At 37.4% G+C, this 24,072-nt stretch overlaps 2 protein-coding genes and 1 long non-coding RNA gene across 4 annotated transcripts; 1 reads left to right on the plus strand and 2 right to left on the minus strand.

Moving 5' to 3' along the window:
• Positions 1 to 3,642: 3,642 nt before the first annotated feature.
• LOC113685351 (serologically defined colon cancer antigen 8 homolog) lies at positions 3,643 to 19,759 on the minus strand. The gene is made up of 21 exons (XM_027202851.2): positions 19,575 to 19,759; positions 19,285 to 19,386; positions 18,379 to 18,458; positions 18,111 to 18,224; positions 16,956 to 17,081; positions 15,944 to 16,270; positions 15,057 to 15,110; positions 14,262 to 14,326; positions 13,797 to 13,850; positions 13,605 to 13,629; positions 13,084 to 13,184; positions 12,567 to 12,705; positions 12,129 to 12,281; positions 7,376 to 7,441; positions 7,179 to 7,247; positions 6,744 to 6,860; positions 6,524 to 6,652; positions 6,166 to 6,298; positions 5,456 to 5,573; positions 4,851 to 5,025; positions 3,643 to 4,279 (listed from the first exon to the last, which is right to left on the minus strand). The coding sequence occupies exons 1-21, from the start codon at positions 19,621 to 19,623 to the stop codon at positions 4,085 to 4,087; spliced, it is 2,391 nt and encodes a 796-aa protein (XP_027058652.2). The 5' UTR covers positions 19,624 to 19,759; the 3' UTR covers positions 3,643 to 4,084.
• On the minus strand, positions 8,507 to 11,426 carry LOC113685376 (uncharacterized). Of its 2 annotated transcripts, XR_016188346.1 has the most exons (4): positions 11,306 to 11,426; positions 10,954 to 11,001; positions 10,732 to 10,803; positions 8,507 to 8,975 (listed from the first exon to the last, which is right to left on the minus strand). It is a non-coding gene; the product is annotated as an uncharacterized LOC113685376 (long non-coding RNA). The 2 variants fall into 2 exon arrangements; XR_003447564.2 differs by lacking the exon at positions 11,306 to 11,426 and having other exon boundaries at positions 10,954 to 11,020.
• A 24-nt stretch (positions 19,760 to 19,783) lies between the features above and the next one.
• LOC113685353 (nuclease EXOG, mitochondrial) lies at positions 19,784 to 23,242 on the plus strand. Its single transcript, XM_027202857.2, has 3 exons — positions 19,784 to 20,347; positions 21,706 to 21,914; positions 22,610 to 23,242. Exons 1-3 carry the CDS (start codon positions 19,807 to 19,809, stop codon positions 23,093 to 23,095), a joined length of 1,236 nt encoding a protein of 411 aa, XP_027058658.2. The 5' UTR covers positions 19,784 to 19,806; the 3' UTR covers positions 23,096 to 23,242.
• The last annotated feature ends 830 nt before the right edge of the window (positions 23,243 to 24,072 follow it).

Consider the following 24,072-nt stretch of genomic DNA (forward strand, 5'->3'; position numbering starts at 1 on the left):
GTATTTTTAAGCAAACACATCGGTCACTACCTCAAGCCGACTTATGAATCCTCTCTTTTCTCTCTCTCAAATCACTTTAGTTAACGAAAAAATATTGGTTTCAGAATGAATTTGTATAGGCAATAGTGTCATTACGTTGGTTGACAAGCGGCCTAAAAACCGTCTGCAATTGATTTTAATCATTCACAAAAAGTACCTAGAAAGTTAAAACGTGAGGTATTTGGTTACAGGTAAACTGAACAATGGAACTTTCATTCATTTAATGTCTGAATTTTCTCAAACAATTTGTTCGTAGTGAAAGAGCGAGCGAAGTTTTAATTTCAGTTCGACAATAAATATACGCTCTTGGTGAGTCTTTCAAAGTCCGTTCAATTTGGACATTTGGACCATAAATTGCACAACAGAAACTGAAGGAATTTATTGAGAAAAGGCCGCATTAAATCCCCTTGTGTCTCGTTGGAGTGTTAAAGTAATTTGTGATTTAGTTTGTTAAAAACACGACTTTAGGATAAAAGGGCTATAAGTTCGAAGTTGTACTTCAGAATAGGGGTAGAAACAGTATGTACTTACACGTCGGTTCCTCCTTGCACTCTTAATAATAGCCAACACTCAAGCTTAGTTTACCAAAAACACATATGTTAGCTCTGTGAAGCTGAAAACAAGAACTACTAAAAGAAGGCAACTAACGGCATTTATATATACTCCAAGTGTTAAAGCTTATGATGTAATTGCTAAGTAAACAAAATCAGAAAACTTCTGACGCAATTTATCAAAAACTTTTTTCTTTTTGCTTTGGTAACTACAAAAAACTGTAATATTATTTGAGTGGCATTTCATATTCCAGCTCAAGTTTTGAATATTGCATTGCTCTTATAAACATTAATATCCTTTCCACGAAGGAAATTATCATAATGACAAATTGTTCAAAAGGTGGTATATTCCTACTTAGGTCAGAAAGTGGCAAGAATCTTCCGCTTTAATTCAAAAAGTAATGTCGGTTTAACTCTACCTTTAGACGGGTGTCGAACTCACGCCTCCCAGACCCAAGCTGGACTCAGTTGATGTGCATAAAAAGATGGGACCAGAGAACCAAGTCCGGATAACCGAGGTCCAGATAATCAAGAATTGACTGAACTACCAACTATGCTACAATTCAAATGTTGACAGCAAGGAAAATGCTAACAGATTTGGTCTATAAAGCCTCACGGCATACTCAAGTGTCGCATTAAGGGATACTAATCGCTGCCATTTGTAATTTCTTTACCTAATTTTTGTGTCTTCACTTTTCCCTTTAGAGAACCGTGGGCTACACTGCTCCTGAGGCAAGAGCTGAATATCACTCCACCTTCCGGAGGAGAATTTGGTTCCTTCTTTTCATTGACGCAACTCCTTGGAAACATGTCCGGTGATCATCAGGGAAGTATGCAAAATTTGCCATTGTGCCACGCATATCTTCGGAGAACCACTATCGGGTTACGAATCTTTCGTCTAAAAAGCCGTTTGATGGCGAAGGGGTAAGGAGAGGAATGGGGAGAAAGGGCCTTACGTCACAACCAGAGAAACATTTATGCCAACTGATTTCATGATCTCGTTTTGCAATGCTTTATTCAAAATTTACTTAAACACTACTATTTTAAGACAGAAAATTATTTTGATATACAATCTGCCATTTACATCTAAATCGTTTGTTGACAACTATACTAGTCTGATCAGCTCTTCGTCTTATATCCTTCATGAAAAACAAAATTTACAACAGCAAAATAAAACTATTCTAAGAAATTCTATGAAAAAAATCATTTCATCAACTTCTCTTCAACAATTCGATAGAATTCGATAGAAAAAGAAATTTTGAGAACGTTCTCCCTACATAAGCCTGATAAAATGATCCCTCCCCCCTTATTCTCCCATAAGGCTCTGTAATATCCTTCTGATCTCCCCCTCATTGGCAGTTAATTGGAAGTCAATTATAGTCCCCGTCTTTATACCCTGTTGGCGACAACTGATCCCCCCTCGTTCCCCTAAGAAACCGAAGGATACCTAGATAAATGAATGTTTTTGTCACGGCGTAACACAATCCAGTGTAAAATAAATAACCTAAGAGCGACGAATAGTGGTGGGACTCTCAGTTCTCATTGTTGGTGACTAATTCGATCTATTGATGGCATACTCATGTCGAGGTGTCAGTTTTTGATTATCCTGTGTCACTTTAAATGGTTGTTTCAATAAGAACCAAAAAGAAAACTGCAGGCGCACGAAAACGAGGATTTCGAATGTTGCTAAATGAATTTTGGCAGAAATGAACACGTGTAAACGCATACTTTTTCAACAATCATTTTAATATATTTGCATGCATACGAGTGGTATGAGCGGCATGAGTGTCATTAACGAAGCCTTTGCTTTCGCTTTGCCTTCTAGAATTAAATTGTTTGCTCGAAAGTGTGCATTAAGATTCTCAAGAAGTTCGTCATGTGTCTCGAAGTTCGAGAGTCAATCGTGCTGTAAATGTGGTTTGAGATGGGTAAACAAGAATTCAAAGTGGCTGCTGATATGTACAGCAGACGACATCTTATGGACGAAAATCTATGGTGAAAGGGTATAACCTGCAGTGCAACCTCAACTATGAAACAAATTTCAATTACTCACTGAAAAGAATGGTCAAAGGTAACAATAATGAAAACAAAACTTAACAAAAGCCTGTTTGAGGAAAGATTTGATGTGTTTTTTTTTTAAAACGCTAGTCTTATGAATATTCCAAATTTGTATGGTCAAGTACGATGGACACCTACTGAACTATCGCGCTCAAAAAGGTCTTTTTTAACAATTTTAGTAACTCTCCTGATTGTCAATTAGGACATAAGCAACCAATAAATGAATCTGAATGAGGCTAGACAAAGGAAGTGCTGGACAGATTTGACGAACTTGGCTTTCACTGCAAAACACAAAACCAATATAGCCACTGGAAACTTGGATGGTCTGTGGGTCCGATATAACCCTAATAAATTCCTGCAAAGTTCGGTACTGACCCTGGCCAGCAATTACTAAGAGGACATGGTTCGATATAAGTGTAGGTGCTGTAGACCTAATATCTGAAACTTGAGGCCATGAAAGGAACCTTGAACCTTGAAAGTACACCAGCTTTATCCCCACTTAGTCTTTTTACTCCCTGGAATGACTAACAAATAATTTCTTCATTCATTATCAAAACTATATCAAACAGACAAATGATAAGAGAAAAAAAAAATGTATATATATATATTAATGTTGATTATAGTATATTATAGTCCAACTTTCAGAGGGATATATATATATACACATATATATATATATATATATAATTTTTAACTTGGGTATAAATAACTACTTGATCCAACACAAGTTTCTTAGGACCATCATCATAGGAAATGTATAGGAGACACCTAAGAAATTACTTTAGATATTTTGGGAATGAAAGGGTTCATATTTGGGTGCTCTAAACAATTCAGTTTTAACTTTAAGTGCCTTTCATTATCATTGCAAGAACTGCTTGAAAATCACATGGGAATAGAATGGTTTAATTTACAACGAAATGTGAGGAAGATTGTCGGCAATAAACATGAAAGAGAAAAGACTGATGACAGAAAGGAGCAAAAGACCGAAAAAAGCTAACTGTTTTCTAAGACTTTATTTGAGATTATTATATTGTTAGATGTTTACATTTTTAATTCGTCTATCAGTAATAATATTTTAATAAGGTGATTTCTCTTTTCATACAGTTAAGAAGTATATGAGGCAAAAACAAGGCAAACAGTATTTAGTGTTAAGACTGGTTCTCTTTTTTCTGCGCTGCCTTTTCTTTTCCTTTTTGGAAACGATAAAATAGAGGTTTTCCTAAACAAAAGATAAGAGCAAAGGCAAGCCTGCAGATATATGCAAAAAAGATTTCACTACGTTTTGAAAAACTAGAGCTAAAAGATGATAAAAGTAACGATAACACTAATAATGTACATTAAAAATCTTATCATTTTTAAATGTAGTTTTTTTTTAAATTCGTCTCTGGGGGCAAATATGTAAACAGGATTCATAGTGGATCGATGGATGCCACGCATCAAGCGTCACGTTGGTTTTCTTCGGTCATGCGACCAGGATCTTCAGCACTTGAGTTACTGGCAGTCTCCATAAAGGGTGTCACAGGTTCAGAAGGTATCTTCGTGATCAACTGCTTTCTCAAGAATTCGACTTCTTGACTCAAAATTTTTCGTTCCTTCATCAAGTTATTTCGTGTGGAAAGCAACTGACACATCTACTCACAAAAAAGGAAATCATTTATTCAATAACAAATATAATATCAATAGTAAGGATGATGATGATAATAATAATAATAATAATAATAATATCAGTAGTTACAATGATAAGAACAATAATAAACAATACGGACAACAAATCCATGAATACCAGCATCAGCATGTTGCCTTTCCAACCTTTTAAAATATCACAACTTATACTTTATCTCTAACATAGTTTAGTTACAATAATATATTTGTTCGTTTTTTTGAATTTGTTAGTTTTGTTTTTGTTTTTGTTTTTGTTTTTGTTGTTGTTGTTGTTGTTATCGTTGTTGTTGCTGTCCTTAATAGCCAGAACCAACCTAACTCGATCATAGAATCAAATCAGGTATTGCTCATTTTCCCCAACAATGAAAAATTCTTTCTTTTAGTTTTTTTTTTCCCTCTTTTGTTCGGGTTTTAATTTTTTTTTTGATTTGGTGTTGTTGATCTCCTTTTGCCAGTCACCCGTTGCTAAGAGACGTCCTATAAAAAGGTGATAACAGCATACAGATACATCTGTATACAGATATATCTAAACTTTTTTACCTGATCTACTTGCTTGCGAGTGTTCTCGTCGTTCTGTTTGAGACGAGACTGCAATTCATGTATACGTTTGTCTTTTTTCGTGTTTTGTTCCTCTAAAGTCCGCCTCCGTGTCACAGATTCGTCAAGTTTCTTCTTCAACTTACTGCATTCCTTGTTTGCATCTTGTACCTTGGCACTAAATTTAATCAAATCTCATTAAGGGGAACTCAAGGTGAATATTTAGAGAACATGCTCAAGCATAAATCTCTTTCTGACTGAGAGCGCAAGAAAGTAGTTTAAAGCAGTTTGCACCATGAACACAATACAACCAACCAAATTTCCTATCATTGATTTCAAAGATTTCACAGTATTCTGGAAGAGGCCAGATCAGACAGGAAAAAACAATCAGACAGAGGGAAAATAGGTGTGGAAATATCGACCGAATGTATTATGGGATGGAAATCTCTGTAGTGGAAATTTGCTTAGTTACTAAAATGGGATATCAGGTGGCTAAGGTTATCAAACTGGATACGAGAGGTCTGGGCCCAACCTCTGGTCAAGTCACAGAGCTGTTTTGATTTCCTTCTTTTTATTTTTGTCTAAAACACTCTACTCAGATAACCTACCTTGATTTCTCAGCGGAATCTTCCAACTGCTGAGTGAGTCTCTTGCACTCTTCTTTCATTTTGTTGCACACATGAATCTCAGCCTCGAACATCTGCTGCAATTCAGTTCTACACTGAGCTGCAGAAAGCAGAGCGAGTCATGTATAATGACATACATATCCGAAAACAAAAAGCTACTTTTAACGATGTCGTAATAATATAATCAACAGCGCAGAACGATAAGATCTAATGAAAATCAAACAGATGGTATCGGAAGCAGGATACCGATGCCGCCTTCAACTTCGCCTATTAGAAACTGTTGGGAGTCGTACTCAGAGGGCCTTTCATTGTGTTTGGTTTGTTCTTTCGCTTCTGTTTACGGCATCTCCGATAAAAGTTCCCTCAGGTAATAAAGTTTCTAAAGGATTATAAAGTTCCCATAGGTTTATAAGCGCCAGGTCAAAGGGGAAATCGGAAAAAAAAGGCAACGTTCTGATTCTCCCAAATCTGAAACTTTCTGGTCAAAAACTCTGCTTTTGACTCAAACTACGACTCCTATGACTACAGCCTTAACTGTTGTCGACAGCACAAGCTTCAACCATGAAACATTTTTGGTTTGTTTGCCAAATAAACATTCAAAAATAGCGCACATAACGCATGCGTCAAGCCTTACAAGGCTCGAAGGAATCGAATACTCATAGAGAAGAAATGATCGATAAAAATCCACTAACTGTGCCTTGTTTCTGTCTCTTGTAAGAGCGTGGTAAGTTGCTCATCTCTCTGTCCGCTTTGTTTTCGGAGTTGTTCGAAATCTTCCGCCCTAGTTTTCTCCAGCTTTTCTTTAGCAGCTATGGCACCTTTAGCCTGTAAATGAACAATCAAAATTCTTTGAACTAATCGACAAGAGGTTCATCGTACCCTGAGTATTGTGCGCCTTGCTCCCCGCGGTTCACGCGGCGCCGGGATATTTCCAGCCCACTTTGCTAAATCACGCGACAGATTATGCCAGGTAAGGGAAGGATGCAGGGTAAACGAACGGAGAAAAAAAAGAAACGACTAAAAGAAAAAAAAAAGCTGGTATACACTTACTTCTCGCTCTGCATTATTGAGTCTTTCAGTAAATCTGATGCAGTCCTCTTTACATTGCATCCACGAGTGTTCAGCTTCTTGGAGACGCCGTCTAAGTTCATCCATTTCACTCGTCAGCCGTGTTCTCTCCTGAACAGAAGAGCATGAGTAAAGTGGTCAGAGATCTGTAATTGTCTATGAATACATCAAACACGTTTTCTTGCTCTCTTTTATCTTTTACCTGCTCTCTTTCTCTCTGCGCTTGCTGAGCAGTTGCTTTGACTGAGTGCAATTCTTGTGAAGCAGTTGACAATCTCATTTGTGTCTGTTCAAGTTCTTTCTCCACAGTCTCATTAGCCTGGTGAAAACCAAAAACCTTAGATTGACCATACGAGTGAACTATTCCAAATACTCTTTGCATTTTTCACGTGTCTCTTGTGCTACGCAAGCCTAATTGACGCGCCAGTGAAACGTGACACACATTGAATGTCATAATCCCACTAACTCAAAGAGTCTTTCCTCCGATCAAAGAAAACTTTAATCCAACAAGAATGTGGTGAAAGCGAACCCAAACTTATGGTATGAGATGGATCACCACCCATCTTGTCTCGCCCTAATCTCTTCGCGCTTAGAGCTCTCATTTCATGTCATAAGGCATGGGCCAACCTTGACTTACCTTAGAAATTTCAGATGCATTCGCCAGGATTTGGCTATTTGCTTGTTCCAGCTCTGCCATAAGGTCGACCTAACGCATTGCAAAAATAAAGAAACTGAAAAATGAACGCAGAATGAGGGACAAGGATAAACGTAGCAATTAATCATCTCCGGGAAATAAGTATATTATCCCCAGAAGATAAGTCGATAAACACGAACCTTTTCGCGTGTTAGCCGTTCTAGTTGGTTCTCCAGCGCTGACTGAGCCTCTCTTAAAGATTCTATCTGTAAGAGTAAAGACACAAAAAAACTTGAACTTAAAAAAAATTGCAACAATACACTGTAATAAAACTGAAAAGAGACAAAACATTAACCAAATTAATAATTAAATAAACAACAACAACAACACCAACACTACCCATCTTGGCAATCGCTAGGAACAGACAAATGTCGTTGGTTGGCATCCTCAATTTTATCAGGAAATCAAGTGAAAAAACATGCATATTAGCCGCGAATTACCCAAGCATATAAATAACAGTTTTAAGTTCCTTTCCACTGTCTTTTCATTTGTCAGTCATATTTTTTAAATTACAGAATTTCGAAACTTGTTTAGGAGTCTGATTGGTCTTTGATTAATTGTTGGAAGTGAGAGAAACATTTGAATTTATTACTCGCGACGAGATAGTCCAGAGACTAATTCTGAAAAGGAGTGATAGTAACTGTGATAGAGATGACTTGAGAAAAACTACACGTCAAACGCCTCTGACTAAAGTTTGATAAATGTTTGCTGAGGTATTTGAGACGTCTGAATTCGCTTGCAACCTTCACCTGAACGGTCTTATACCATAAGATAACTACAAAAACGTGTTCATATTATCTGCAGAACTACTGCAAGTACAGTGTCGGTCAGTGAAATAATCATCAATGTGAATTATCTCCTATTTGGATGAATGTATGGGAGCAGTAATTGAATTGATTGACCCAAATTTTTGCATAGTGAATTTTGGCGTTGTTGCTGTTCTTTTTCTTTCCCTTTTTTTCTGTTTTTTTTTCTGTTTTTTTGTTGTTGTTTGTTTTTGGTTTTTTTACTGTTTAGTAGCTTGTTTGTGTTTTTCATATATCTATTTTTTAAGGGGAAAGGAGAAAGGGTTCATTTAAATTTAATAAATGCACAGTCTGATCAATTTAATCAAAAACTGCTTTCTTTTGCATAAGTAACTACAAACAACTGTGGTGTTATTTGAGAGGCATTACATATTCAAGCTTAAGCTTTGAACGGAAATTAAGATAATGAAAAATTGTTCAAAGACATGAGAATTGACAGGACTCCATTACACAATCAGAGAAACATTTATACCAACCGATTTCATAATTTTATTTTGCAATGCTTTATGAAAAATTTAATTAAACACCACTAAACACTACTATTTAATGACAGAAAATCATTTTGATATACAGTCTGTCCTTTACATCCAAATCGTATTTTGACAATTACACTAGTCTGCTCAGTTCTGTTTTTTATATCCATCATAAGAAGTAACATTTAAAGCGACAAAATAAAAATTTTTGAAGATAAAAAAGTAACTTGCTATTCAGAACGCCATTGACATCTACATTTTATGTTAACAAGTATTCGAGTCTGATCAGTTTTGCTTTCTCTTTCCTTCTTTTCGCCGCTTCTCAACCACAACAGTTACTACTGCAACAGTTACACACACTGCACCAACGACTCCTAGGACAACCCAACCGCTTGGGGTAGTCAATGAGGCAGTACATAAAGCAGTCGATATCGAAAGTGTATGGGCAGCCGCCATCTTTCCTGGAAAGAAAAATAAATTTTGAGAACAGTCTCCCTACATAAGCCCGATAAAATGATTCTTGCGATCGTTTAAGGGAACTAAAGGGAAGCAAATGCATTATAAGATAACTTTTTGACGATTTTATGATTTAAGGTTAGAATGAAGAGATACTATGTCGAAAGCTGTGAAGTTTTTTCTTTTTTTGTTTGGTACGCTCTGGTTACATGATCGGCAGCTGGTCAAGGCTCTCAAATGACTAAATGAGTAGCAGTCGGATATTTTTCCGAAAATGCAACATATTGAGAGAATGTATAATTCAAACTATTACATGTCGATGAGGAACCGCCAAGCGATCCCGAAGCGATTTGTAAATACCATATCTAACACTCGTTCATGTTTAACTCTGGGCCCAGAGTAAGGAGGCGTCAAAATTGCGTGAGGTCGACTGCCGGTCACGGTTCTCAAATGACTAGATGACCGATAGTTAGACATTTTTCGTAAAGTTTAAGAAATCGAGGCAACCTATGCAATCCAAATTATTATACGTCGATGAGTAACTGCTAAGCGATCTCGAGGAGATTGATAAATCTCATATCTAATGCTTGGTTTACGCTGACTCAGATTACTTAGAAATCGCGTGAGATCAACTGCCCGTCACGGTTCTCAAATCACAAGATAACCGGCAGTCGGAATTTTTTCTCAAAATTAAAGAGACCAAGACAACCTGAGCAATTCAAACTGTCACATTTCGGTGAGGAACTGTTGAGAAATCCCGCACAGGTTTATCATTTTCATGTCCAACTTCTGGTCAACGCTGGGTTTTTCCCAGATATTAAAGTAATTCAGTTTGGCCTGTCACAACCATGCCTAACATTGTAAGGCATGGCTAAAAACGAAATACTATTTCTTTTTTAATTAACTTCTTGTTGACCAGAAAAACAATGAAGGACAGGCGCCATCCGATTCAATCACTTAATTCGTCTTTCTGCGAACTTTTGAATTCCTCCTCTTCAAAATGTTAAGAGCACACTTTGGTACCAGATCTCACTCTTATATTATACTTTGATCTCATTTCATCCTGAAAGTCAATATCTCTTTTAAAAGAAACTGAAAAACAACAATTTTTAAATCGGGAAGAGATTAACTTATATTCGGACCATTTACTCACGCAGATTAAAACACAAATTTGTGCCACAAGCGGTTGAAAAAATACGGCATGGATACTTATCATCTGAAGCTTAGCATCCACGGGGTATTTATGAAAAGACAAATCCGAATTTGTGGAAGTACTGTGGCAGTTACAAACGCAACGATAGTGGACAACCCTCTACGTTTTGCAGTTAACTTTCAAGGCCGCCACTGTTATTTACCCGTTTCGGACCACGTGACCAACCTATGACTATGAAGCTAAAGAAAACAACTTTATTGCGTGAACTAGATCATGTGACATTGGTGGAAATAAACATGTTTCACCTTACACTCGCCAAACGAAATTAAAATAAGGAATGGTTATAAACAGACAAATTGTAACAGTGCATCGGCTGAACCTTAACTGAAAACAATATGTCAACAAAAGTTACATTCAACCAGTCAACAAAAGAATGGCGATAAAGAAACGGTAAAATTTCTTGACCCGTCAAGAGGTTACTACGCAATTCAATCAATTCAAACATCCTCTATTATTCCCAATTGATTCTTCAGCAATTATGGTTCCAATTTTATTGCCGGGTTAAATGAACATGTTTTATTAAATGTATGCACATACACTGTACTTACCGCCAACGATAATGATATTTTGAAACCACCTCTATGCTTGTGGCTTCGCTTCCGGTGTTCAGGTCGCTTCGCCTGGAATACATAAAAATTAAACCTCTCAGAAAACGCAAACAGGTATCTAAAGAACAATCGAGCTAACTAAAGGAAAAAAAAACACAAAGATAGACTCTTATCTCATTTATCACTTTACATTTTGGCCATTATGAGGAACACATCGCCTACCTTTCTGCTCGCTGCCGGCTTTCACTTTGTCAACACCAGAAGGGGAGACTGGGAAAGAAAATCCTGGCTATTTAGACCCAGTTTCCCGATACTGGCCATTAAGCTCAATAAGGCCAGAGTAGAAATTCAAACGAATTTCTCTTTAGTAGAGATAATATTTATTTGTGAGGAAGTCTGGTTTTTGAACAAAATGTGATCTCTGTCCTCCATGGATTGCCGTTGAAATTCCCATTTCAAAAAAGCCGTTCAAAGTTACGTTTTAGACAACCTGAGGTGTTTTTACACCGCAGGAAGAGTAATTAACATTTATACCTTTAAATTTGCACCATAAAAGTATTTAAAAGAAACTTACCCTCAGCTATCATGCGGCGTTCATAAAAATATTCGCCAAAAAAAAAGGAACAGTGTGAGCCTGTTTGTTTTTTTCTCCGATCGGAAAAACACATAATTTACTTGCCAAGGTTGTATGATGACCATCACGTATGTTCCACGCAATAAGACACACTTCTCCATTTTCTTTCGCCTTTGGTAATCTTAACAGTATCCGGTCACATGTGAACTTTGTGATGCCCTAAATCGCCGTAGCGTCTCTGTGGTTCAGTGGGGTCAGCATCGAAGCGCAGAATCTAGAGGTCTGAGGTCTGAGGTCTGGTTCCTTCTGGGGATTCAGAAGGTTCGTTGTCCCAGGCCCGTGACGAGACGAAAATACGTCTTTCTTCATTTCATTTCACCATCTTTCTTGTGTCATTGGCAATTACGACCGTTCGAATTTACGGCTTCGGACTTTGAAAGGGACAATCCTGACTAAATGAAGTTTGTAAAGGCGTTTGGGCTTTCGAGTGCCGTCAAACTAACAAACTTCCACTTTTTGAACACATGGGGTTTCAATCCTCCCTGAGTCGTTGCAACCTCGCTATGTCTGGTACAATTATTTCTTACTGATTGCGTTTGCAGCATATGTCTTGTGATCTTTTAAATCAACGTGTTATTCCGTTAGCTTTTCTACTGTTACAGTAGTACTGTAGTTCGAAGATGTTCAGATGCTCTTCACCCCGAATTAAACGATTAATTCACTCTGAAGCCATGAAATTTTTTTTTCATGTTTGGTTAGAAACAAAAACAGACACACACAAATTTACTTAACATATAAATTTACGAAAAAATTCCAAAAGCACCTGTTTAACAAGACCGCTGACTTCCTCCCGACATGCTTCTTGCACCTTTTTCCTCTCCATGTCCATTTTTTCGCCGAACATTCTCATGCTGTTTTCGTGTCGCTCTCGTTCTTTCCGCAAATCTTCTCGGAGCTGGCGAACATGAATGATGGCCTAGCGAAAGTTCACACCCAGAATTAAACACAATTGAAGCCTTTCAATATCGTCCTTCTTAAGTTTGGTCCCAATTATTCGCGGGTGACCAGCTACCTAACAACAGGACCTCGTTGAGGTCGAAATTTTATACGATAAAAAGCCATGGCGACTTCCACTCGCTGTCTTAATATTGGAAATATGCAACGGCTGCAAAATGTATGCAGCAAAATCATGTATGATGCACCCCAATATAAAGTATTGTAAACGTACACCCATTTAAGTTATATGTTGACATCACAATACCTCTGCCTTTTCTAGCTGAGCCTGTTCCACCATATTACAGCTCTTTTTAACTTGGTTGTAAGCTTCAAACTCCCGCTGGCGAACCTCAGCTAAGACGGCTTTCTGCCCTGTCAACATGTTCATCAAATCATCCCTCTCTCTGAAAACAGGGAAAGATGTACAAGAGATTAAACAAAAATATAAACAGACATGTAAAAAAAAACAACAACATCAGAAAAAAAAATAACAATAACAATAACAGAACGAAACCAAGCAAACTTACAAGGTCTTATTTTAAATGTTGGTTACATTGGGTTTACTATAATGAAGCAGATGGGAGACAACGAAGTTTATCCACTCAATGCACTAAGTACATGCGAGGACCTTTGATTTCGGCGGGGGAGGGGGGGGGGCTGTTACCAAGGTCTGTTTTGAACACGGCTAGTCGTGTGTCGTACTAGATTCACTTTAAATATTGACTCTAAGAAACCTTCCCTGGCCTCAGGGTATTTCTTGATACACCCGTTCAGATTCTTACTTTGTCAGTTGATTGATTGTGTCTATGGCTGCTTCACTGTGTGTATTGGACAAAACGGCAGAATGATGCCCACATTTGACGCACAAGGCTGGTTGACCTCTCTGATAAAATAACCAAAAGATGTACGCTTTATCATTACTCGCAAGCATATCCAGAAATAAAAGTAAAGGGTTAAGTAACACTTTGCTCATCCAGAGAAAGTCATCCTCAATACATCTTTTAAAAGCCATCTTTAATCATCCTTGTTCGTACACCTTCGATTTCACACTCGCAAAACATTAGTTATTAACTAAGATTTCTTTCTAGTGTATTCAAGAGTACTTTTTCCCTTTGCATCATCAAATAAGAACTATCTTGACGAAAACTGTCCATAGCAAATTTTTAAGGCAATAAAAGCCTCACAATACCATAAAACAGAACCAAAAGACAAACCACGCCAAAAACAACAAAAAAATTCCCAAATTTGACAAATCAATAATCTCTAACTCATAAACAACGACATAACCGTGCAACTGTCTGACCTGATCCTCTAATACTTTTTGAGCTCTGCAAGACAGGTAAAATTAATATATGGAAATTAATAATTTCGAGAAAAATGACAGGAACATCAAGTAGAACTTGGCATTAACATGTAGAAGTAGTACTTTATACTTTACTCTTCTAAGTAACAAAAACAACATATAATTGTAGTTTGTTATCTCATTCTCACTGACCTTAATTTTGCTTGCAGCTCTGATAACTGCCTCTGGTAGTCTTCAAGTTCATCTCTAAAAAAATTAAAATTAGAAAAGAAAAGAAAAAAGGTTGAGATGGCCCCATTAAAGTCGGGCAACCAGTGACAAAGAGCATGATGACAAAATGAAGCAGAAGTTCATTGTTAAATCAAGATACACAAACTCATCAGCGATATCTCATAGAGGCTGTAGCATGTCTAAATTAAGAAGAAAGGCCTCTATTGGGTGCGAAAATACACTCTAATGTCTGTCCACTGAGAGAGACCCATGAAAAGTGCTTATTTTTTCACTCAGAACAGCTGGATAATTCACTAAGAAGAATATGTCAAGGAGAATATTTCATAAAGGATTAACATCATGGTAAGAACAACTGTAACAAACACACAAAATAAAATCAAGATGGTAAGGTGAGAAAGTTGTTACTCAGTTGGTACACGACATCACCTTGTTGAATAAAGAAGAGACTCCAGATGTCTTGTCTTTGCTTCATGCAGTTTCCGGATTTTCTCCTGTAAATGACAAAGCAGTAAATATACGTTCAATTCTGCAACAGTTTGATTAATCATAAAAACCAATAACGTAAACTGTACAGAGTGGGTGGGTAATTTGAGGGTAAATTCTATTTCAAAAAGGGAATAAAACTCTTGGAAGCCTAATGTGGTATTTAAAAAATGGATTATTAACTTGAGATTGCTATCCCCTGATACATGTGCAGCTGTACAGTTGAGGAGAAAGCCTCATCAATATAAGGGAAAGCGTTGCACCAACTGTTGTGGAGCTGAAAAATGCTTCAAATATCCAAATGTTCAGGATTTAATGAAATTTAATAAAGCAATTATTCTATTCAGGCTATTTGGATATTAGCCAACTCAATATTATACACCTTACTGGCTATTTACCATCATATATTCAATGCGTGCTCAAAGAGTAATTGTTTAACATACTGTACCAGTTGTTCAAAACTTATCAACACAAAAGACTCAGATCTTTAATTTACTTAATTAAGACCACACACTGTTACTTAGAGCACTCCCTTTTTTACTATTTACCACAGAATAGGTAGCACAGCCAATCTGATTGTAGCAATTGGGATAGGTAGCACAGCCAATCAGATTGTTTGGGATAGAATGTTGGTAGATTTGTACTAAAAAGTGATAGGGAGCCTAAAAGCTGAGTCCTTAGCATATAATGGAGCAAAAGCTACATTATTGTGAGAGTGCTATGTTTAAAAGCACTTACCACCTCTTCTTCAAGCTGGTTAACAAATTTTCTTTCATTGGCAGACATAAATAACTGTCAAGATGTAAAATAATTATTTCAGTGGTGACATGAACTTGAAAATGGATGTGTGTAAATGGTGTACAATTTAGCAGAACTTGAAATTGTGAAAACAGACTGCTTGTAAGCTGTATCTTTTTCATAAACAAAGAATACCTTCACAGGAAAAATATAAAATAATCTACAAATTGATTTAAATATGTCACCATTAAAATCTTTTTCTCCTGTGAACATTGTACAGCTGTAAGTTGAGTTTGACTTTAGTGAATAGCAAGTGGAAGATAAGTGGAAGGTCTGCAATCCTTTCAAGTGGTATAATTATAAAGTTTACAAAGTCTTACAAAAGAGGTGATGAATCCATTGGTGCATGAAAATCATGTTACTATAAAATGCACCATGTACAGCCCAAAAGATTCCATACTTTTGCAAAAAACAAGCAGTTTGGATGAGTCAATCAACAATTTCAATGCTTGACATCCTTTCTCCTTACAATATCTTCTCACTATAAAAAGTATATACAGTCAGGTTTTATAAAAATAATTTAACCCTTTACACTCTATCATCAGTAAGCAAAATCTCAATAGTGTTCTCTAAAAATTTACTTAGGTGCTAACAGAGAGAATTTTTTCCACATTCAAGAGATTTTATAGATGGTGATCATTCCCCTTATTCTTGCAAACTTAATGTGTGATTCAAGGTGATATTTTAAGTAGAAATTAGATGCCAGGTTTTTTGGAGTCAAAGATTCATATATAATAATTGTCACAAAAGTAATAGAACATTTCTAATGTCTGTGCATACACATGTGCAGGTGATTGGACCATACAAAACTACATCAGAACAATTACCTGGGAATCAAGGTTACTTATTCCAAAGGAAGATTCAAGTGCTGATCTTTGCATGACAGATGGCATCAAGGATCTCCTGGGATCCCTTTCACTTGGTACTATATCATGTAAACCAAGTTCTTTTGTACTCATAGTTTCCCTGTCCATTTTCTTCAAGCCCCTCACTGGCTGTGCTTTGCTGTGTTCATGAAGCACAGCTGGCATGGTGCCTTGCTCTTGCCTCTCTTCATCATCATCTCCATCACCACTGATGGTGCTGTCCTCTGTCTGTAACCTACCCAACCTTTGTTTTGGATCCCCCGATGTGGGGCCCGATGGAAATTGTTCCTAAGCAGAGGGCAATAAATAACATTAAATAAAGTATTGAGTGATCAGTGACAACTCATCCATATAATTTAAGCGACAAGACATTTAGATTTGATAAGGCATCAAATACATGTAGGTACATTGTAACGAAAAATCATAAAGTAAAAGATGCCTGTTTCTTGTGAATTATGGTTATGAATTGAAATCAATATTTCATAATGATATAGGGTCACTATTGTTAAAAGAGTCAAGCTAATAATTGAAAACCATAATGCTTTGACAGCTCTTCTTCCTAATCAGGCTTGCAGAGAGAGAGCCTTCTGGAAAAATTCATAAAAATCATTTTTAGCATTAGACACCATGACCTTAAAGTTCAGCCAACTTAGTGACTACATGTGGAAGGATCAAGGTTCGGGATCTGTGTGACTCGTTGTGTTGGGTTCTTGTGCAAGACACTCTTCACTTACAATCCCTCCCTTCACTCATACTGGAGAGCTGTCAGGAAACCTGACAAGATGCAGGGGGGAGGTGAGGGGGCAACCTACAGTGGATTAGTATCCCATCTAGGGGTATAGCAACATAATACTTCTGGTCACTTCATGCTGCAAAGCCAGAGGAAAGCTCCTGAACTTTGTGGGTGCAGAATTAACCTTTTGACCTTTTGGCAAGGTATGCAAATGTTTGCAGTTAGCATGTCACTTGTTACCTCAGGCTTGCTTTGCTCTCCTGTTGATAGCACTTGGGAAATGGCTTGAGTCTTGAGCTGATCAAACAGATTTTCATTTTCTGTAATCACAAGTTCTGCTCTTTGTTTTAGAGACTCCAGGGCATCCTACAATTATGGCAAGGGGAAACAATGAAAGTTTCATATAACTGTGATCATTATACATGAGTGGTTAAGAGCATTTAATTAGTATTCAATAGTGTGTAAAGTTAACAGTCATGATTTCTGCAGCAGATATTGCATTTATCATGTCAAGTTCAAAGTCTAGTTTCCAAGCCTTCATCTGTGTAGTGTTCTCAAACTTTTATAAAATCAGAAGTGTCTTTTTTGTAGATTGATGAGAGAGTGTGCAACTGGACAATTCTTCAATTCTGTTTTCACATGATATCATGAATTATAATCCATCAAATATTTTTGCTTGAGCATAATTGGTCAAGACGCATCACATTCTCAAATAATCACCTGCTAAAACTGAGGAATATCCGAGGATATACCTCCAGTGAAATTCTCTAATTTTCAAACTTTATGTCCACTATGATGAAAGCATTGTTTAAACTTAAAATGGAAGAACATTTAACTATTGTTACAGAAGAAGGGAAATCTTTGTTTTTTCATAGTCACACCAAAGAATACTGAAAGTAAGCAAACTGTAACCTGTTCGAAAATATTTTTTCTGCACTTTGTAAAAAAACTTTGAAGGATAATAAACACAGTAGCCTGAGACTATTTGCTGTGAAATCTGCACAGATATTTGTCTTAAAGCATTATCTGTCCCCTGAAACTCACAGTTTTCCTAGAACTTCCCTCTCAGAAAACTCGTCACATCTCAGAACAGGCAATGTCTGCAGACAATATCTGTGTGTTTTTGCACCAAGTGGAGGCTATTGTTAATTGATCAAACTTCGTGTCTGAGTTATTTTCCTATTGAGCCTTTGGCAGATAACTGAGACCTAAGTGTTGATAATCCATGATATCATGCTCAACCTCAATCAAGAATTGCTTTATGGTACAGAGTACTTAGGCTGCCAAGTCAGTGTTCCATACAACACTTCCATTCTGGACTTCCCCCATAAGAACAATTATAGAATTGACTCTCATTAACTTTACATTGATCAAGGTTAAAAGCAGCAACCTCACCTTGTAAAACTCAACTTGGCCCTCAAGGTATTGTAATACAGTGAACTGGTTGTTCAAAAGCTGTGTTACTTCATCTGTGTTGGGCAAATGGCTCCTGTCTGGTACTGTTCCAATCTGTGAATGTTTGAAGGAGATCTAATATTGAGTGTGAATTTCTAAGCCTTCCTACCTTTTATTTTTTTATTTTTGTTGTTTCACTGGATATTCATTTGTCCACTGCCAAATAGCAAATAATTTTAAAGAATAAACATGAAATTAAATCACTTACTGACTGAGAAGTAGCTGCAGCTCTTGGCTCCAAAATCTGTGAGTCATTGTACTGCTGAAGCAAAGTCTTTAGCCTTGTGACTATAATATGAACATAGCAAAGGAAATTATGGCCACTCTTGAACACAAAAGTCTGATGAAACTTACATGTAGCACACTTCAAAAAGTTATAAGGGTATATACATTGAAACCCCAAAGAGTTGAAAGTGGTGAATGAATGAAGCTATCTGTCATTTCCTAAATTTCCTAGAATTAAAGAATCATCCCAAAAAAAAATTGCAAAAAGAATGTAAAATTAATAATTACATATTAAATACACATACACATCCCACACAGCTTTGGGTTTGATTGCTTCTGGTTCACAGTTGTTACACTTCTCTATTTGTGAGTAGGGACGGCTAGATATGTATTTAAATTGCTAAGTTAAATAAAGTTTGTCGTTGTTGTTTTTGTCATTTAAATGCTTAAATTACAATTGAGTGTCGATATAGGTAATTTTTGTGTTGTTGCTTAAAACAGGGTTGACATACCTGAAACACTGTTGACAGTGAACTTCTTGATAAAAATCATACAACAACAAAAAACAATACATTGTGACAAGGAGGAAAAGTGTGGGGAAGGAGTGCATGGCAATTAAGTTGGATATGAATGTGTGCATACTTCTACACAAAAAATCAACTCAAAGAGAAAGATGTAATTTTTCAATGGAAAGTTGGAACCACTAGATGAGCAGAGACAACACAACAGAAGTTCAGATAGCCATCAATACAGTAAGTTATATTACTAGCCGGTGTTTTGAGGAAGTCTTCTGAAGTAATTTTATTCTGTACTAGTGCATTCTGTGCGGCCACCATAACCCACATCCCCAAGAAATCCTTAAGTATTCATACACTTTCATCAATACTACCTGCTGAGCTGTAGGAATCGCCTTTATACTTCCTGGAGCCAGGTGATTTAACAGGAGAATTGAACGCATATCTGAGAGGTCCGAGGCTTTGAGATGCTCGCTCTGCAAAAGAGAAAAAACAATATTGATACACATAATATAAGAGCTGTGTAACAAACCTTTGCAAACTCAGCCTTTAAGAAATGGTCAGTCTAAACCGACTGAAATATGCAGACCCTCTGTACAGGTAATTGAGATAGACAACTGAGCTTAGTCACAGTCTTCCTGTACACCTTTATTGAGATACATACCTCGAATAACTTTTTGGTAATCTGAAATTTGCTCATCCGCATCAAACATTACTTCTCTAAGACCTTTCTACACCATCAAAAACGATATCTGAGCAAATTTCTACCAAATTTGAACCAAAATACATGTTCCTCATCAAACTAGCGCGACGGTTTCAAACAGGCGCTCAACGAAGAATTGAGCCCGCGATGGATCCTCTCGACCCAGTCTCTTGTCAGAAAGAAGGTTCTCAAGATGGCTTCTTGGATGACGAAACTTCGGTTGCAGTTCAAAGGCATTGGAAACGTTGTTACAGGAGTAATTATCGGTGCTGGCTTGGTAAAGATTTATTACGAGACTTCGGATACAGCAGATGGTAATACTACTACTAAGAAAGAAATCGAGGATATTATAGCTAGACATGATAACCTCAAACGTGGACACCATCTTCGCACAGTTAGTCTTCGAGGAGCATCCAACAAGGGGCTAGAGGTGTACCAAGTAGACAGTTCAAGGTATGAAGTTTTCGACACTGGAGACGAGAAAATGTTCAAATATGGCCTCCCACGGAGGTCATCGGACTATCTGCAATATAAAAATCACGTTTTGTGTTACGATCAAGTGAAGAAGACACCGAGATGGGTACTAGAACATTTGACACGTGAGAAAGTTAAAGGCGAGGCGAATAGGATATACTCGGTTTTTAAACCTGATCCGAACATTCCAGCTATTTTTCAGTCAAATAATGATGACTACTGGGACAGTGGATGGTCAAGAGGGCACATGGCTCCCGCAAGTGAGTACACGTTTAGGACAACTGTATTCTAAGGGTACCCCTGCTATTCAAAGTGAAAAATCTTCTGTCTAACCCAGTTCTTCTTTCCTGATGGGAAATCTCTGTTGAAGGGATCCAGAGAGCCTCTCTATTCCTAAGGGTATCCCACTAACTGCATGTACATGTACAAGATTGTACACATGTGGTTTCACTTTCAATATTGCACGTTTGACTGCTTAACGTAAGAGAATTTTTCAGGTAGGCAAGGTTGTCAAAATGACGACACATCAAACAAAAAATTACAGAATTGCAGAAATATTTAGGTGAGAATGAGGTCTCAACTACATGCGCCAAGAAGGGAATCCTTACATTACAAGGGAAGGGTCCAGTCTGCAGAGTATGGCAGAACTCAATGTGATCTTGCATGTGCAAAGATGATTCTCCAGTGAGGAAAAAAATATGCTTAGATCAAACATACTCTGCATTCAATGGAAAGGATATCATGATATCTTACACTGTGCTTTTTAAGTGCTTGGAGAAGCAATTGAAAATGTTGCATCTCCGCACTCTGTTTTCTTGAACTAAGCCTGACTTCTCTCTCATGGTGCAATCCCCTCCCCATTTCTTTGCCCCTATCTAACAAATGATGCTTAAGTGGAGATTGGCATCAGGCTAATGTACATGCAAAGAGTAAGCATTTCTTCTCTGGGCTTTCTAATACCCCTGCACTGATACCTTCTTTTCAAAGAGGATAAATGAAAACTTTATATTTAAACTGTGTAACAGCAGTATCAATTAACCAGTTAAAATGGAGCCTGAAATCAATTTAGGATTGAGAGGGATTTCATCTGATAACTGTTTTGCATTAGCAGTGGGGGAACACTTTGTTAAATTATATACAAGTGTTCTGCTCTAATCTCTCGACTCCTAGTTTGTTTTCTTAGCTAAATTTGTTGGAGCAATATCATTGTTGCAGGGCAGTTATGTTTTAAATTCCTGTTCAAGCCTGAAATTGTTCTCAGGCTCTATTTTTGCCACTGCTTTTAATTGTGTGCCCAATTGCAATTATTTGAATGAGGTTACTACCCCTGAATTGAACTGCACAAAAAGTCTTAAAAGGAAATTTTAATGTGAAGATACTCAACTCTTTAACTACCACAAGTGACGAAGAGAGAATTTCTCCTGATAATATCCAGCAGACAAGTAATGAGAAAAGTGATGAGAATAATGAAAAATATCAAGTAGGGAATTATTAATTGATCCAATACCAAATTCTTCAAACTAACACCACAAGAATTGTGTGACAGACAGTAAGGAGAATAACTAATGAGATCAAGGGAATGAAAGGGTTAACAGATAATTCTCTTCAATTCTTCGAGGTGACAACAAATATGACCAAGATGCAATGAATGCAACGTTCCTCTTGTCTAACATTGTGCCACAAAATCTGGATAACAATGCTAACTATTGGTACAGACTAGAAGCTTACTGCAGGGGTTTAACAAAAAGATACTCAGATGTGTACATAGTGTCAGGACCACTTTACTTGCCAAAAGAACATGATGGGAAGAAGATGATGCAATATGAGGTAAAGAGCTCTTCTTCAATGATAGATATTTTATTTCCACTCCCATAAGGTATTCATTTGCATTGGAGAGTAGCCTGCAGTGTAGGTGTGATTTTGTTGAGCATGTGCTCGGTATTTTCTGGGTGAAAATTATCGCCGCCATATTTGATTATTACAGCGGCGGAAGGCTAAGGAGAGGAAGAAATTTGTACCAAGGGGGTGGATGGACAGCGTAAGGAAAGGAGGAGGTGGGGTGGGGTGATTGAAATTCTGAAATTTCCCCTCCTGCTACTTACGCTGTCCATTCTAACTCTAAATCAAACATGACCGACCGGAATAACGATCGCCAGCTTGTAAGTATAGATGGAAAGAAGATACTCTACTTCCTTTTGGAAAACAACGAAAGTGTCAAGAGTATTTCGAGTGACCTGGTATAAACTAAGGCAAAAGGCAAGAAGTTAATCTCCTGCTGTCTGCCGTCTTGGAATTCTAGCATTTTGAAACGGGCGTGAGAATTGCACAGCATATTAAATACTGTTTTATCCTTAACGGATAAGTTTCTGATTTGAATTTCTGCCTGTTTCGAAAATTTATCCTGCTCTGTGCTGTAATGTTGTGTTTCGTAAAGACGTACGATGACCAATTTTCCTCAGCTTGTTGGGTTTCGTTATAACATCTACTACAAAATCATAACTTTTTTTAATGTTGATCCTTAGGTTATTGGTGCTAATAATGTTGCAGTGCCAACTCATTTATACAAAGTTATTTTGGCCGAAGACGGAAACAAGCAATCAGCTCTAGGAGCTTTCGTCATTCCTAACGAACCGGTGGACTTCGACAAAAAGTTGCCCGAATTTCAAGTTTCTTTAGACGTGTTAGCCCAGTACTCAGGTTTGATATTTTTCCCCGATTTTGAAGCTGAAGAAGCGACTGATCTTTGTTTGACTGATGGCTGTAAGATGATGTCAAAGGAACGCATGGATATGATTGCGTTTGGCCATCGTCTTCGAAACGCGCCGAGTTTAGAATTGTTAGAAAAAGTTTGGCGAGAGTTGAAGGAGACCAAGTTGACACCTGACGCATATACGATAGATGTGTACGAGTCAAGGAAAAGAGAACTGGAGCAACAAGAGAGTGAATCCGAAATAGCGATAATAAAAATAGAAGAACTTAAGGAAAACGAGGTAGAAAGAAAAACATAAAAGGATTAGAAATAAGAAAAAGGGGAATGCAAACTAAAAGTGTTTCCGATTTCCTGTTGCGGAAGCAGAATTGGGACCCGTTTCTATAATGAGCCTCAAGAACTTTTTGAAATTGCGGCAATACATTAAATTCTATACTTGTGAAAAGGATTAGCGGGTGTTAAGTCAAAAAACCGATCATTTTTGTTTATTCTTCCTGATATTTGCATTCGACTTTCAAGATTGTTTAATATTATATCTCTATGTTGAAAAGAAACATGCCAAAGACAAAAAGCTTTCCGGGTCGTCGGCTCCCGGGCGAGAAACAGGTCCTTTGGCGGAGTTTGAATCATCCCCAGGGAACCTTATTTTTCCATTGTCCCACCGGCATTAAAACAACGTTGACATGTTCCTTTGGTCGAGAGGAACAGGATATTGGTGGTTTTGCATTCGCTCTGTTGAAGGGCTAATGCTCGAAACGTCAGCTTTTAAACTCTTTACGGTGGCCAATTTACGTTATCAAATAAGTTGGTAATACTAAATTACCCTGTTATACTCTCCAACCGACGCAGCACCACAGTTTCTTTAGAAACTTATTCTCTTTATTACATATTGTTTCTTTGTATTGTTTTAGCTTTCGGCCGGCTATTGATGGTATTTGGGCTACAATCTTGATTTCCTTTCGTAAGCTGTTACTTTCGTCTACTTTTCGCTAGACTGTCAGTTGACTATCGGTTGCCATTTTGTAGACTCGGTTTGCTACCAGTGAAAATGCTGGTCAGAAGTAATTGATAGACTTTCGCTAAGCCATCAGCTGCCTTTTGCTTGAACATCTGAAGTCAGCCGACGGTCGTAAAAGAGTCTTTTACAATATTAATGTTCAAAGATTTCATATTTCTTGTAAGCTATGAAAAATGATGATTGCTCGGGAATTGTTAGTATTGACCAGCTGGTTACATCACCGGCTTGCTTGGCTTTTTCGCGATGTCTGACCATGT

The sequence above is a fragment of the Pocillopora damicornis genome, chromosome 7 (genome assembly GCF_964200805.1).
Source record: "Pocillopora damicornis chromosome 7, jaPocDami1.2, whole genome shotgun sequence".
In the NCBI taxonomy this organism is placed as follows: Eukaryota; Metazoa; Cnidaria; class Anthozoa; order Scleractinia; family Pocilloporidae; genus Pocillopora; species Pocillopora damicornis.

Coding starts and splice junctions, on each gene's coding strand:
- LOC113685351 (XM_027202851.2), bottom strand. CDS start 19,623: ATGTTTGATGCGGATGAGCAAATTTCAGATTACCAAAAAGTTATTCGA. Junction 18,459..19,284: donor CGATTCCTACAGCTCAGCAG/GTAGTATTGATG, acceptor TTCATATTATAG/TCACAAGGCTAAAGACTTTG. Junction 7,248..7,375: donor AACGGCTAACACGCGAAAAG/GTTCGTGTTTAT, acceptor GCAATGCGTTAG/GTCGACCTTATGGCAGAGCT.
- LOC113685353 (XM_027202857.2), top strand. CDS start 19,807: ATGGCTTCTTGGATGACGAAACTTCGGTTGCAGTTCAAAGGCATTGGA. Junction 20,348..21,705: donor AGGGCACATGGCTCCCGCAA/GTGAGTACACGT, acceptor CAATTCTTCGAG/GTGACAACAAATATGACCAA. Junction 21,915..22,609: donor AGAAGATGATGCAATATGAG/GTAAAGAGCTCT, acceptor GTTGATCCTTAG/GTTATTGGTGCTAATAATGT.